The sequence below is a fragment of the Panthera onca genome, chromosome A3 (genome assembly GCF_046562875.1).
Source record: "Panthera onca isolate mPanOnc1 chromosome A3, mPanOnc1 haplotype 2, whole genome shotgun sequence".
Taxonomy (NCBI): domain Eukaryota; kingdom Metazoa; phylum Chordata; class Mammalia; order Carnivora; family Felidae; genus Panthera; species Panthera onca.
In genome coordinates, this window is record NC_138341.1 from 76,962,023 (window position 1) to 76,978,181 (window position 16,159).

The following is a 16,159-nucleotide window of genomic DNA, read 5'->3' on the forward strand; positions in this document are numbered from 1 at the left end:
ACCAGAGAGTTCAGGGAGAGTTCTCCCTGAATCCAGGGAGCTGGATTCAGCCTCCCTGAAGCTTGCACTGACTTTTCCTAATTCTATAGCAAGACAAAAGACATCTCTTTTTCTGACAGTCCTCCAGCAACAGCAGCTGCCTTATGGCACTTGTCCTGTCCTCTTTTCTCCAGACCAAACACCTTTGGTTAACTGAGCTGTTCTCTGAAGGAGGTGCTCTCTAGGCCCTTCAGAAATCTGTTAGTTCCTTGAAAGTTTTATCATTTGTTATGGCTCCTTAAGGGATAGCCACTAGCACTTTCCTTGATGCTCCACATGTCACCTGACGTGTGGGGGTGAGCAAGGGATCATGCACTCCCTTGATCAGGCTGACTTATAATGTGGTTTTTAGCAGACATGTTGTTCTGTTGGCTCACATACTGATTTGTTTCAAATCACATTTGGCTGCTGTCTCCCTGTCTTGTATTAATGTTTTATGTTTTTTTTCTAATGAAAAATGCAGCATTTTACATTTATTTCTGTTTCATCTTGCTAAGTTCATTCCAGTTTATCGGGCTGTACTTTAATCCTGATTTCAGCATTTAACATGACCTTCCAGCTTTGTAGCTTTTACAAATTCTCTATGTTATGTCCTCTAATGTCTGAATCACAAACATTGCTAAACATGCTAACTGTGCTAAGAAAAGAGCCCTGTGTTGCATTTCCCTAGAGATGCCCAGATGTCATGGTACTATATGTGTGTATTCTTTAGGAACATTTATTCAAACCCATTACGGACCTTGTTAACTAAAACCGTTTTAACTAAAAGCAAATTCTGTTAACTAAAAACAAACTCACAAGGATAGTATGCAAGTTTCCTTTATCAAATACTCTGCAAAGGTCAAGATACAGTGTGTTATGACATCTCCTGATATGTCCAAGAAGGCACAGAAGTTAGTTGAGCCCAGTTTACTTTTGGAAAAACCATGCTGTTGTTGTTGCTGTCATTACTAAAATGAAGGTTTGCTGTATTTTTAAAATACAAAGACTGGGTCATAATGGGAGTGACTTTGGAAAATAATAAGCTGTTGTTGAGCTTAAAAATGTTTTTCTTTTTTGAAGCAGAAATCCTTAGATCAGTGGTTCTCAACCTGGGGCCACTCTGCTCTCCAGGGGACATTTGGCAATGCCCGGAGATATTTTTTGATTGTAATAACTTGGGGGGAGGGGATGCTGCTGGCATCTAATGGGTAGAGGCGAGGAGCGTGTTAAACATCCTACAATACATAGACACCCAAAAAGTAGCCAAAAAGTTTCTGGTCCAAAATGCCAATAGTGCTGAGTTCAGAAATCCTGAATTAGACAATGCTTTAAATTCTTCTTTTTTACAGTGTCTACTATTAATTCTATTTAAAATGGGCGTAAAGAAGAAGAAAGAAATGCAAGTGACTGCACTGACCATTTGCCATCAAGACCTTGAAACTTTGCGTTGTAAGTGATTTCTGACCTCATTTGTTTATTTCTTTTCTGGGTTGCAGAGTATTTTTATGTCAAGACTCAATACCACATAATGTTCAGACTCTTTCTGTTCAATTTTTCCATGTTCCTTACATTCAGTTTTGCATGTAAAATGATTTCCTAAAAATTTTGTCTTCAGATGAAGTTCGACCTGCTTTTGTTTTGGTTTGGTTTATAAATACTTAGATTTTGCATAATGCGTAGCAAAGGTAAACTTATTTGCATATATTGTTAAATCCTTGAAATGTTTTTGTATGTGTGTTATCTAGCTTTGGCTGATGTGGAAGGAAAGAACCTAGCTTCTTTGCTGTTACATTGTGTACAACTCACAGATGGAGTGTCACAAATCCATTGTGTTAAACAGGTAAGACTGAGTTGATATTCATTGATGCATCTTGAAGAATATCATATCATGCTATTATGAACTTTTAAAATTAACTGACAATTTTTGGCTCTCAATTTTTAATATCAATGTATCATTAAAAAATAGATTTTTTTTTTTTCCTTTTCTGTTCATTGTATAATCTCGTTTTACTCAGGGTATCAATAGAAGCCATTCAGGCTTCCACTGCCATTGGAGCTGTAAATAGATGGGACATTGAGACAATTGTGCATACCTTTTTTGTGGAGATAAATTAAAAAAAAAATTATTCTGAATATTGATCTGAATCTTTAAAACTTTTTAGCAGACACATTAAAAAGTTAATATAAAATATAAAGACTGTCCTTACCAGTAAGTGTTTCAGTATTAGGATTTACCATTTGAACTTGCATAATTTTTTTTGGAAAGCAATTATGTATATTTTTGCTTTTTCAATAGTGCCACAGAATTCCTATAACTTGAACCATTAACAAGTCTAATTCTTAATAGAGGTGGGTCTGGAGAGTAAAATGGGAGCTGGGGGTATGGGTTAAAAAGTTAAAAAATACTAAAATCAGTGTTTAAATCAGTATCCTTAACAATATAGGGTAGGAAATATTTCACATTACATTGAGACTTAAAAGAGTGTTTGAAACTGTTACTTTGCTATATAGTTGATATTAGACAAAAGTACCATGACTTTGAATTTTTTGGATTGTAGATTGTGCCTTTACTGGAGAAGGCAGATAAAAATGGCGCATGTGATCCCAGTATTCGAAGTTGTTTGGATATTTTAGCAGGAATTTATCTTTCTTTGAGTCTAAAGAATCCCTTGAAGAAAGTCTTGGCAAGGTAAGGACAAAAAGGAAAGGAAGTTAACCATCATAAATGTTCAATCTGAGCAAAAGTAACCAGTATTTAAAATTCTCCTGGTTTGGTAAAACTGAACTGAAATATGTTACTAGCAATTTCATTTGTATGGTCTCTGTTTTGTGTATGTATTACAACTTTTATAGAATGTGAAAAGGCTTTTTAGGTCAAAGACCTTAATAAAACAGGCTCTAGCCTCGAGTTTACAGACGCTTGGTTTAGTCCATTTATATTAATGCAATTCTTGGTTAAGTTTAAACTGTCATCCTGCTATTTCTTTTTCCTTTATTTTTCCCATTTGTACTTGGTTTAAGCATATTTTTAATTACACAGAAATATATGCTTAATGTAAAGACTTTAAGCAATACAGAAGTGAACAAAATGAAAAATGAGCCTTCTATTTCCCTCTTTCTGGCCTATCTTACTTTACTTTTTTTTTTTTTTTTTTAAGTTTATTTATTTTTGAGGGAGAGAGGGGCATGTGCGTGTGCAAGCCAAGCTGGGGAGGAGCAGAGAGTAGGGGAGAGAGAATCCCAAGCAGGCTCCACACTGTCAGCACAGAGCCTGATGTGGGGCTCCATCCCATGAACCGGGAGATCATGACCTGAGCTGAAACTGAGAGTCTGGTACTTAACTGACTGAGCCATCTAGCCACCCCTATCTTACTTTCTTTAGTAAAGGTCATCGCTTCACATTTCGGTATCTATCTCTTTAGACCTTTCCTTTGGGTTTAATATGTGTATTGTATTTTATTTTAGTTTTCATTTTTTTTTTTACATAAATGTGATTATACTCTACTTATTGCTCTGTAGCTTGTTTTTTCACTAAAGAATGTCTTAGAGGGGTGCCTGGGTGGCTCAGTCGGTTAAGCAGCCAACTCTTAGTTTCAGCTCAGGTCATGATCTCACAGTTTGTGAATTCGAGCCACACATTGGGCTCTGTGCTGACAATGCGGGGCCTGCTTGGGGTTCTCTCTCTCTCTCTCTCTCTCTCTCTCTCTCTCTCTCTCTCTCTGTCTCTCTGCCCCTCCCCTGCTTGCTCTCTCTGTCTCTCTCTCAAAAATAAATAAATAAACTTAAAAAAAAAAAAGGAATGTCTTAGAGATATTTTCGTATCAGTGTAGTCCTTATTCTTTTTTAAAAATTGTGTTAAAAAACACATAACATAAAATTTGCCATCTTAACCATTTTTGAGTATTAAGTATATTTACATTGTTGTGCAGTGGATCTCTGGAGCTTTTTCATCTTGCAAAACTGAAAATCTATACCCATTAAACAGCAAATCCCCATTTTCCTTCTCCCTACCCTCTAGCTACCACAGTTCTTTCTATGAATTTGATTGCTTTAGTTACCTCAAATAAGTGGAATATTTGTATCTGTCCCTTTTTGATTGGCTTATTTTACTTAGCATAATATTCTCAAGGTTCATCCATGTTGTAGCATGTGGCAGGATTTTCTTCCTTTTTAAGGTTAAGTTATATTTCATTGTCCATATGTACCACATTGTATTCATCCATTCATCTGTTGATAGACATCTGGGTTGCTTCCTCCTCTTGGCTGTTGTGGAGAATGCTGCTGTGAACATGCTGGGTGTGAGATCCTGCTTTCAGTTCTTTTGGATATATACACCCAGAAATAGGACTACTGGATCATATGGTAGTTCTATTTTTAATTTTCCGAGGAGCCTCCATATTGTTTTCCATAATGTCTTTATTATTTTATGTTCCCACCCAAAGTCCTTATCTTTTCTTACAGCTATATGTATTCCATAATATGGGTATACAAAATTTAATCAATTTCTCACTGATATTTAGTGTTTTGTTTTCATTATTCCAATTTCATTATTCCATGATGCAGTGATATTCTTAATCACGTATATAGTTGTTCTGTGTATTTTCTGAGATAAATTCCTAGAAGTGGAATTTTTTCACCAAAAACATTGCTAATCTGTACTCCCCACTAACAGTGAACCAGAGTGCCAGTGTCTTCATACCTTTATAATGCTGGATAATATCAATCTTTATATCTTTAAAAATCTATTGGGTAAAAAATAGTATTATGTTTTACTTTTCATTTCCCAGATTGCTGAGATTGAATATTTTTTAATGTGCACAGTTTGACTGTTTGTGATTACATATCTTTTGTGTGTCTTCTTGTTAGAATGACTTTTTTTCTTACTGAAGTAAATTTATTTAATGTGTCAAAAAGCAAATGATCAGATAGTGGCCAGTTCTAGGGTTTTGGTGAAGCAGTCAACCATGTCATCAAAGATCTTGATGTTTTCCATTTTTCTCCCATGTGTTGGCCATATCTTCCCTCAGAATTACAAGGGACTGTAGCAGTTACAAGCACCTTAGACAGACATGACTGCATCCAGAAAAAAAGAGAAGGAAATTTCCTCTTCTCCAACTCTTTTTATTGGAGAGAAAACATTTTGCAGAAGGTCTCAGTAGAGTTCCTATCACTTTCTGTTGTCAAGATTGGGTCATATACCCTCCTTCTGGTTTTAAGAATGGCTGGGAAGCAAGATTCTCACACCTCTGTAGTGGGAGGTGGGTTTTGCCAATAAAAAAGGGCATGGGGGGGGGGGTGGCCCTGGGTGGCTCAGTCGGTTAAGCATCCGACTTCAGCTCAGGTCATGATCTCACGGTTCGTGTGTTCAGGCCCCGCGTCAGGCTCTGTGCTGACAGTTCAGAGCCTGGAGCCTGGTTCAGATTCTGTGTCTGCCCCTCTTTCTTCCCCCTCCCATGCTCATGCTCTGTCTCTCTGTCTCTCAATAATAAATAAACGTTCAAATTAAAAAAAAAAAAGGGGGCATGGGGAATGCCTCCAGGAAGTCAGCAACCACAGAATGTCTTCTTGATTTATAACAGCTTTATATAGGTTATGTACCAAATGTATTCCTTTGTTTATAGTGTTTGCTTTTTAAAAATTACAAATTATTTTTTTGGTAATCAAATCTAATATTTTTCTTTGTATAGATTTCTGAGTTTCATGCCTTGCTTATGTATACTTTCTGTAGGGTAAGATCATATAAAATTACATGCTTGTCTTTTAAAATTTATTTTTTTTGTTTAATCTTTAAATTCATCTGGAGTTAAGCTTTGAGTGGACCATACGTTAGAGATCCAATTTAGTTTTCTTTTTGTAATGGGGAGCCACTTATCCTCAAACTTTTGAATAGTCCATCTTTCCCATTTATTTGGAATGCCATTTTATTATGTTCTGTGTTCCTGTATAAACATAGATTCAATTTTAGATTTGTGTCTATTTGTTTACTCACCCATACCACACTTTTATTTCCTATAGTGTGATAATGTAGTTTAATTATATACTGAAGCACGTCACCCCTTTGGTGACCTTTCTTTTTCAGACTATTCCTATTTCTAAATTCTTTTTCTTCTAGAAGAGCTTTAGAACTCTTTAGGCAATTAAAAAAAATTCCTACTGTTTTTTTTTAAATTTTTAATGTTTATTTATTTTTGAGTGAGAGAGAGACAGAGAGACAGAGAGAGAGAGACAGTGTGAACAGGGGAGGGCAGAGAAAGAGGGAGACACAGAATCTGAAGCAGGTTCCAGGCTCTGAGCTGTCAGCACAGAGCCTGATGCAGGACTCAAACCCAAGAATGTCAAGATCATGACTTGAGCTGAAGTCAGAAGCTTAACCGATGGAGCCACGCAGGCGCCCCCTAGTGGTTTTGATTTAGATTAATTGAGTTAAATTGACACTAAATTAAATTTATCTCTTCAAAAATTTTTTTAAAAATTTGTTTATTTTGAGATAGAGCATGTGTACATGAGCAGGGGAGGGACAGAGAGAGAGAGAATCCCAAGCAGGCTCTGCACTCCTTGCTGAGCCCAACATGGGGCTCAATCTCACAACCGTGAGATCATGGCCTGAGCCCAGAGCAAGAATCTAACACTTAACCAGCTGAGCCATCCAGGTGCCCCTATTCAGTGAATTTTTATTGACTATCTACTCTATGTCAAATAAATATTCTAGGCATTGGGGATACAGTGAATAAGGCAGTATAGAATGGAGGTTACATTCTAAGAGGAAGATTGAAAATAGTCAAATAGTCAAAATATATAGGATTAGATGAAATGAATGTGATTGGGAAAAATAAAGCAGTGATGGGAGATGGGAGCATCAAGGATGGGGTGAAGGTTGCAATTTAAAATATGGTGGTCACTTCAGATATCTTTGCTAAAATGACATTGATAAGGTGATATTTGAGATTGACCTGAAAGGGACAAGGGAATGATTATTATTGGGTCTATTTGAGGGAGGAGTGTCAGTTGGAGGAAATAGCAAGAACAAAGACTTTGTTATATTGTTGCCACAAGGAAGGCCATGCAGCTAGAGCTAAGTCAACAAGGATCAAGATGAGGCTGGAGAGATAGTGGTGGGGCTAGAGTTTGTGGAGTCTTGTAAGTCATTGCAGCGCTATGGCAACCAACTGGACTGAGATGGACATGTGGGACAATTTTAGGCAGAAGATTAACACAGTGTTTTTATAATATCACTCTGGCTTCTCTATTGAGGAGGGAAGCAAGATGGAAGCAAGGAGTTCAACAATTGTGGCATGAAGTTAAAATTTTCTGGCTGTATTTTGAAGATGTAGTCCAGTATTACTTCATTTGTGTGATTCCCTTCTACATACTACATGGTTGCCAGATTTCTAATGCTTGGTTCTTTTTCTAGCTCACTAAATGGCCTACCTGAATTTTTTCTAACTGAGGCTGTACAAAGTTTTACTTCTCGTCTTCAGGAAGAATTGAGTACTACTGATGTGTACTCTTATAGGAAAGTAATTGACAATATATCTTGCTGTATGGAGAACTTTGACGTAGGTAAGCCAGCTCTTTTGTAGTATTTTTTCTATCATTACATTATTGTTTTTAAACAATTTTGTTAATGTTAGTTTTGGTCCTGAGACTCCCCACCAGTATTAATTTTTTTATTCCCACAGGTAGAGCAGGTGTTAGTAATCTTCTTAAAAATGGTAAGTCCCATTCTTTTATTTTATTCTGAGGGTGTAACTGCTTGTATGAGTCAGTTTGGAACTGGTTGTTTTCGGTTTCTTGGCAATGGGTAGAGTTTTGCAGATTACCAACGTACATCACGTCCCTGCCTTTTAAATATTCCTTTTAAATTTCTACTTCTATACCATGATATCACTGTAGGTAATAGTGACTTAAAATATTTTCTTATATTGACATTAAAATTCACAGTTTTAGGTTCTGCTTTGTCATCATATATTCTTTTTGTTTCAGTGCTTCATTTCATGCAGAAGAGTTTAACTGAAATCTCTGAAGAAAATAGGCAAGTAGTATCTGTATGCTTGTGCATGTGTGCATGAACACTTGTGGTTGTGCATTGTCTTTGTACACAGGAAATTTTTAAAAAGTTTCCAGAACATGCTTCATTCCATTCCTCTCTGTTAATATTAGACCTGATTATAAATGTATTTTTTAGAGGTTTGATATTTAATTTAAAAAATCAGAAAGGGGCATCTGGGTGGCTCAGTCAGCTAAACGTCCAACTCTTGATTTCGACTTAGGTCGTGATCTCACAGTTTGTGAGATTGAGCCCCGCGTCGGGTTCTGTGCTGACAGTGTGGAGCCTGCTTGGGATTCTCTCTCTCCCTCTTTCTCTCTTTCCCCCTACCCTCAAAATAAATAAATCAACTTAAAAAAATCAAATAAATTTTTAGGAGAATATGAGCAAGAGTTCTTTCCTCCCTGAGTGTTCCTTACTCATAGCGTCTGTTCTTCTTTTTTTTTTTTTTAATTTTTTTTTAATGTTTATTTATTTTTGAGACAGAGAGAGACAGAGCATGAATGGGGAGGGTCAGAGAGAGGGAGACACAGAATCCGAAACAGGCTCCAGGCTCTGAGCTGTCAGCACAGAGCCTGACGCGGGGCTCGAACTCACGGACCGCGAGATCATGACCTGAGCCGAAGTCCGCCGCTTAACCGACTGAGCCACCCAGGCGCCCCTAGCATCTGTTCTTTTATAAATGAAACATCCTGTTATTTTTCTGGGGATATTAATGATAGGGTTTTGTTTTGTTTTGTTTTTAAATATAGTTTTCTTACCTTTGCATAGTCCTAGTTCTTTTATGTTGCTATTTTTTTTCTGTTTGATGCTTTCGGTCACTTCACTATATGAAACTGGAAGCTTTCTTTAGAAGTCTGGTGATTTTTAGCCTAGCGCTCATATTTAAGGATGGGGCACTGAGAGTTGATTTGAAACTGTGTATATGGGTGGGGTTGATGGCAGGTTTTATTGTAGGCTAGTTTAGCTAGGCCACTTCTTTGGAAAACCTCCGATGTCAATATCTTTAGGTCTTTTTGCATGGGTAGTGGATTCACCATGGAACCAAACCGTTGGCTTAATCTTCTGGTTGCTGAGGGAGTGAAAAAAGCTGAGGTCATGGCGTTTGGCATTCATTGTTCATATATTTGCCTAATTCGCTTGTTTGCAATCTGGTGTTGCTTTACCTTCCCCAGAGGTAAGCCACTTGTTTGCTGGTTCTTACTCTTCTTCAACAGACTTGTAGCCCATCTTCTCATTTTCAGCCCTACATTTATTTCCACATCAAGGAGTCCTGGTGCCAAGTTTCTTAGCCTTTTGAGGCTGCAAATCAGGTCATTTTGGGGATTATTCTCTGGCTTAGTATTTACTTTTGTTGATTCTGCTAAGTTAGTTATTATCTATCTGCTTTGTGGCTTCCAAAGGCTTATTGTTATTGTCTTGTTGTCTATTTGTTGCCCTTGTGTATTTATGTCTTTTTATGTGGTTGGTTTACTGAGGTTCTGGCAGGGAATAGAGGTAATATATGTGTGCTGTTCTTTTTTTTTTTTTTAATTAATTTTTATTTTAATTCCAGTATACTTAACATACAGTGTTATATTAGTTTCAGGCTATTAGAGTGATTCAACAATTCTATACATTACCCAGTTCTTCTCACCATAAGTGTAGTCTTTAATCCCCTTCACCTATTTCACCCCTCCCCTCACCAACCTCCCCCCTGGTAACCATCTGTTTGTTCCCTATAGTTAATAGTCTTTTTAATTTTTTTTTTTTTTAACGTTTATTTATTTTTGAGACAGAGAGAGACAGAGCATGAATGGGGGAGGGTCAGAGAGAGAGGGAGACACAGAATCGGAAACAGGCTCCAGGCTCTGAGCAGTCAGCACAGAGCCCGACGCGGGGCTCGAACCCATGGACCGTGAGATCGTGACCTGAGCCGAAGTCGGACGCTTAACCGACTGAGCCACCCAGGCGCCCCGTTAATAGTCTTTTTAAATTTGTCTCTTTTTTCTTTGTTCATTTGTTTTGTTTCTTAAATTCCATATATGAGTAAAATGCTATGGTATTTGCCTTTCTCTGACTGCCTTATTTAGCATTATACCTTCTAGATCTATCCATGTTGCAAATGGCAACATTTCGTTCTTTTTTATGGCTGAATAATTTTCCATTGTATGCATATGTGTGTGTGTATGTATATATGTGTATATATCACATCTTCTTTATCCATTCATCTATCAGTGGACACTTGGGTTGTTTCTGTATCTTGGCTATCGTAAATCATGCTGCAGTAAACATAGGGTTGCATATGTCTTTTCAAATTAGTGTTTTCATATTCTTTGGGTAAATACCCAGTAGTGGAATTACTGGGTCATATGGTAATTCTATTTTTAATTTAAAAAAAAAATTTTTTTTTTTTTAACGTTTATTTATTTTTGAGACAGAGAGAGACAGAGCATGAACGGGGGAAGGGCAGAGAGAGAGGGAGACACAGAATCGGAAGCAGGCTCCAGGCTCTGAGCCATCAGCCCAGAGCCCAACGCGGGGCTCGAACTCGCAGACCGCGAGATCGTGACCTGAGCTGAAGTCGGACGCTTAACCGACTGAGCCACCCAGGCGCCCCTTGAGGAATGTTTTTTATCGAGGGATGGAAATGGTGACATTTTCATGTGACTTTTCTTTTGTAATAACGTCTCTTCTTCGTTATAGAAAATTTGCCGGAAATCATATTGTTCAGACGCAGTTGATGAATGACTTGTCGGTAGGCACTAGAGTTTCTGTGATGTTGGTACAGAAAATACAAGACTTTCAGACACTTCATGTGAGGATTTCCAGTTCCCCCACATGGCTAAGTATGTGTGGATTGCTGAGTATTTTCACCAAGTTTTTAATTGATGGTAAGTGTAAAACCGTAAAAATGGTGATTATAATTGAGTGTCGTTCAGCTTACGCTAATAATGGTATGAAATGTTTGATACTTAACTGACACGTAGAACTACTTCTCCCCTAGCCCCTTAAAGTGGGGAGGCCCTGGATTATGAGGTTTTAATGCTTTGTCTTTCAAATGTACCAGTTCTCCAAGGGGTAATGTTGAAGGACTTTTCTAAATGTGTGTATGTGTATTGTAAAGAAGGAAATCTGACAGTCTTAGTGTTGAAAAGCCAGAGACTTTAAGTGGCAAAAGAAAATTCTTGAGAAGAATAGATTTCCAAATTTGGAAGGAAAATCTGGAAAGGTAAATGTAATCTGTACATTTCTCCTCAGCAGTAGGTATTATCCTCAAGTAATGATAGTAATCCTTGTGGGGCCATTCATCATTCCCCTTTGTATCTCTCATATGTTGCTTTTCTTTATATGAACTGTGCCACTGGAAACCAAATAGCTAATGAGAGGAAGTCTGTCTTTATAAAAGTATTTCAAATAATAAATTAAGATGAAATGGTAGAATATCACTATTTTGTAACCCCCAATGAATTGACGTAGGCATTAAGCATCAGCAACTGCTAACTTTACAGAACAGACAACCAGACAATATATGCCCCTTAGATCTAGTCTTGGTTTCACCACCTATACTTTTCCCAAAGTGACTGAACTTGAGACCAATCTCTAGGTCACCTGCCAGTTTACAGTAATTGTAGAAGAGAGAAGAACGTGTGCAATTGCATCAGGACTAAACAAACCCACATCTAGATTGTGGGAAATGTTGCAGGTCAAAGGCCAGAGTTCTTGAATAGAGAAATTGTTATACAATGAAAGCGGTAGAGAGGGCACCTGTAGATTAAAACACATTTAAAAAATACATCACATTTTTAAAAAAATGGACGGGATGCACATTTGATTAATAAAACCATTTGAAAAGAAGAAAGCCATTACTGTGAAAGTCACAATAATGCCTACTCAGGGTGAGAGAAGGGGATTGTGGTTGAGATGAGGCACGTGGATGAGCCTTCTGGGCAGGGTGTCTTGAGTACTGCTTCTTGCTTTGGGCAGTAGGTACAAGGGTGTTCATTTCAGTTAATTCATTAAGCTGTGCCCTTGTTTTGGGTGTTTTATATTACAATAAGATTAGCAAAAAAAAAAAAAAACTTATCGTGTTCACAAAAAGTTAAATTACTTTTTCACCTTTATCTCTCATTCTATATGATCATGTATGCATGAATATTAACGAAAAAATTAATGAATTGGTTCAGATGTTTCATTTGTTTTTTTAAAATTTTTTTCATGTTTATTTATTGTGAGAGAGAGACAGAGAAAGAGAGAGACAGAGTGTGAGCAGGGGAGGGTCAGAGAGAGAGGGAGACACAGAATCCGAAGCAAGCTCCAGGCTCTGAGCTATAAGCACAGAGCCCGATGCGGGGCTCGAACTCAAAAACCGCGAGATCGTGACCTGAGCCGGAGTCCTACGCTTAACTGACAGAGCCACCCAGGCGCCCCGGATATTTGCTTTTTAAAAGAGGAATTTGTTATAGGATGGGTAAAACACAGAGAAGGCCTGATTTTAATAAGAGGTAGCCCCTTTTCTGAACCATTGATGGGACCTCTTCATTGCTGTTCTTCCCCAGGATTTTAAAATTTCATGTATTAGTAAAATGTTCAGCTGCAAGTAACAGAAAACCAAACTTCAGGCACTTCAGGCACTTAAGCAAATATGGCTCCCCTCGTCCCCACATAACTTCAAGTTCTGAGGCAGGTGATCCCGAACTGTATGCAGTCTAGGACCCAAACATTTCTGCCTTTCTGCTCTGCCGTCTTCAGCATGTTGGCTTTTACTCACGTTTTTTGCCTCCTGGTTGCCATTTGACTGCTGTAGCTCCAGACATTATGTCTATGTTCACGGCAGGAAGGAGGGCCAGTTGCATCCTTACCTTTAATCAGGAAAAACAAAAGTTCCCAAGTACCTGCTCCTATCCCATTGGCCTGAACCCTCACGTGGCTACCTTTACTTGCAGGCAAGATTGAGGAAGCAAGTGTCCCGCCTTTGGCTGAGTACGTGGATGCCCCAATCAAAGTCACAGTTCTGTTAGCAGGGATAAAGGGCACAGTGGATATTTAGTAGGTAGTTTATGGTAGGGATTTTTGAGTCTTAGCCCCGGTTGAATAATTTACCATATTTGGTAAACTTTATTACAAACCAGAGGCTAATAGAAAACAAAGAGAAAATAGCAAGTCAAGATTGGTTGCATTGGGTACATGCCAATGATAGCAGAGCTTTCAGTTAGCACTGATGCAGGCTCTTTACACAAGCCCCGAAATCACTTTAAGAAAGAGTAATGCGGGGCGCCTGGGTGGCTCAGTCGGTTAAGCGTCTGACTTCAGCTCAGGTCACGATCTTGTGGTCCGTGAGTTCGAGCCCCGCATCGGGCTCTGGGCTGATGGCTCAGAGCCTGGAGCCTGCTTCCGATTCTGTGTCTCCCTCTCTCTCTGCCCCTCCCCCATTCATGCTCTGTCTCTCTCTGTCTCAAAAATAAATAAACGTTAAAAAATTAAAAAAAAAAAAAAAAGAAAAGAAAGAGTAATGCATGGGGGTTGGGCTGGAGAGGCCTCAGTGCAGGGAAGAGAGTGAGCGGTATTGCTGCTAGATGTGCTGTGGGGAGAGGAAGGGAGAGTGGGTGTTAGTGGAGAGAGGAAGGAATCACATTTATTAAGTGTTTATGTGCTGGGCATAAAAGTCTTATGTTCGTTATGCATTTAAAGCTTAAAATAATTGTCAGATAGGAGTTATATTGTCCCATATTACAGAAGAGAAAGCTGAGTCCCTGGGAGGTGAAATAACTTGCCCAAGTCCTATTCACCTAGGATGTGGTCATGCTAGAAATTGCACCCAGGACTCTCTGTCCCTGCAGCGTGTGCTTTTTCCACTGTACCAGAATATCCATTGTCATTTAATCCACACTCTCTACTTTTTTACCAAATAGATCACCTCTTACAGACAATTCAGAGTACATCTGGATTAGCTGTTATTCTTTTTATTAAGGCTATGTTTCACCCACCTGAAGAGATTCCTGATTTGGTGAGTGCATCTCCTTTGTAGAATTGTATATTTCATTGATAATTAGATACATGTTTTAAAAATATTTTTAAAGACATGAATTAAAAATTTCTTTCTGCATAGTAGAATCTTTCTGATGATCTTTTTCTCTTATAGTAAGAGACAGTCCAAAAATGCAGAAAAAGCAGAAAGAAGACCAGAGTAGTCACCTGTAAATCCATCTCCTAAAGATAATCACTATCAACATTTTTAGGGGTGCCTCTTCATATGTTTCTAGTGCTGTTTGTTCAGTTTCATCTCTCAGTGTTATAAAAGATATTTATAATATTAAAATTATGCAGGGATTAATATATACATACATGAAGTCCTAACTTTTTGATAAGTATCTCCTTTTCATTAAGAATAACCCAAATATTGAACTTTAGACTGGAAGCATGTGAGAGTCAATTTTTCGGTGAATTTGATTACATGGAAAATATAATTTGATAGTTTGTGCGCTAATCCTTATATTTAGTACTATCAGGGTTTTCTTCCCTTACTCTGTTATCTAGAAACTTATTTTAGTTGTTTACCTGACTTTATGCAAAGCAGCTGTTTACCTGACGTTATATAAAATAGATGTGTACTCTTCTATGAGATCACACAAAGTATTTGCCATTGGATAAAATTTAATAATTTGATTTCTCAAATCACCTCTAAAAAGTGTTAAGGTCATTCACCTGCAGGGGATGATATGTTTTGCTCCACTAGTACATTCAAACCAGCAAAATGGTTCACATACTTAGAATTCTTAATCCTAAGACTTAATTTTTTCCCTTTTGGTAATAATAACTTTAACACTTGTGGCTTCTCATCTTTAGGTTCAGTTATTTTTCCTAGGATGTTTCAGGGGAAAGGGAATTTTGGATGTGCATCTTGAAATATCTGTACAGTTTTAGAGGCTTTGTAACATGTTAGCTCTGTTATGTTTTTCCAGATTAGTAGTTTGCTTCTCCGTTCAGTGGACTGTACCAGCATCCCTGACTGGTTTTTGAACTGCTGCAGGAGCCTTTGTTGTGCTGATGTCTCGCAGTCAACTCTCTTATTCCTGTGTCAAGGGACACTCACCATGTTGGACTGGCAGAATGGAAGGATGGGCCCAAGCGGGGAGGCCCTGCTCTTGAATATCGTCCATGTATTGTTCACCTTGAGTTCACAGTGAGTTTTCATGCTGTTGTCTCATATTTTCTTTTGCTTGCCAGACATTTAAAAGATGGTGACTGAACCTGCATACTTAGTAGTTCAATGCAAAGTGCTCAGGATAGTCCTGAATTGAAAGGGTGATATATGTAGGCAATGAAGTGGGTATGAAAGAAGATGAGATGAGAGAGAGTTACAGAAATTACTAGGGCAGGTGAACCTGTACTGAACATTTTTTTTTTAATGTTTATTTATTTTTGAGAGACAGAACACGAAAGGGGGAGGAGCAGAGAGAGAGAAGGGGACAGGATCTGAAGCGGGCTCTGTGCTGACAGCAGAAAGCCTGATGTGGGGCTTTAACTCATCAACTGTGAGATCGTGACCTGAGCCAAAGTCAGAGGCTTACCCAGGTGCCCCTGTATTGAACATTTCTAATACTAATGTTAACGTTTAGTCTCTAATGCTAGCATTAAAAAAATTTTTTTTTTTACATTTTATTTATTTTTGAGAAACAGAGTGAGACAAAGCGTGAGCGGGGGAGGGGCAGAGAGAGAAGGAGACACAGAATCTGAAGCAAGCTCCAGGCTCTGAGCAAGCAGTCAGCACAGAGCCCGACGTGGGGCTTGAACCCACAAACTGTGAGATCATGACCTGAGCCGAAGTTGGACGCTCAACCGACTGAGCCGCCCAGGTGCCCCTAATGCTAGCATTTTTAAAAAACTATGAAAATTTTTATATGGATAGTGCTTTGGAGTTTATGAACAACGTCAACATAGGTAATTCAGTATGAGCTTCACGTGTCTTGATAGATAGGATAGGAAATCAGATGTGTTGTGTGGAAAAAGTGAAGTCAGAAAAGTAAATGCTAAAACCTAAGAGTGTATTGCTAATAAGCACCTGAGCCAGAATTGTAACCAGTTCTTTTGACTTCACTGGATTGTGTTTTG

At 38.2% G+C, this 16,159-nt stretch overlaps 1 protein-coding gene across 6 annotated transcripts in view; it reads left to right on the forward strand.

Moving 5' to 3' along the window:
* Nucleotides 1-16,159, forward strand: part of THADA (THADA armadillo repeat containing) — a 325,993-nt gene that overhangs the window by 1,682 nt on the left and 308,152 nt on the right. For 5 of the 6 annotated variants that reach the window (XM_078444418.2, XM_078444419.2, XM_078444420.2 and 2 more), the window contains exons 2-10: nucleotides 1,371-1,470; nucleotides 1,767-1,861; nucleotides 2,580-2,710; nucleotides 7,433-7,581; nucleotides 7,701-7,733; nucleotides 8,005-8,053; nucleotides 10,754-10,941; nucleotides 13,960-14,054; nucleotides 15,010-15,230. In XM_078444418.2, the coding sequence (XP_078300544.1) occupies nucleotides 1,395-1,470; nucleotides 1,767-1,861; nucleotides 2,580-2,710; nucleotides 7,433-7,581; nucleotides 7,701-7,733; nucleotides 8,005-8,053; nucleotides 10,754-10,941; nucleotides 13,960-14,054; nucleotides 15,010-15,230 (1,037 nt within the window). In that variant the 5' untranslated portion in view covers nucleotides 1,371-1,394. Of the gene's footprint in view, nucleotides 1-1,370; nucleotides 1,471-1,766; nucleotides 1,862-2,579; nucleotides 2,711-7,432; nucleotides 7,582-7,700; nucleotides 7,734-8,004; nucleotides 8,054-10,753; nucleotides 10,942-13,959; nucleotides 14,055-15,009; nucleotides 15,231-16,159 lie in introns of those variants that run through there. The other variant, XM_078444424.2, reaches the window with a different exon arrangement.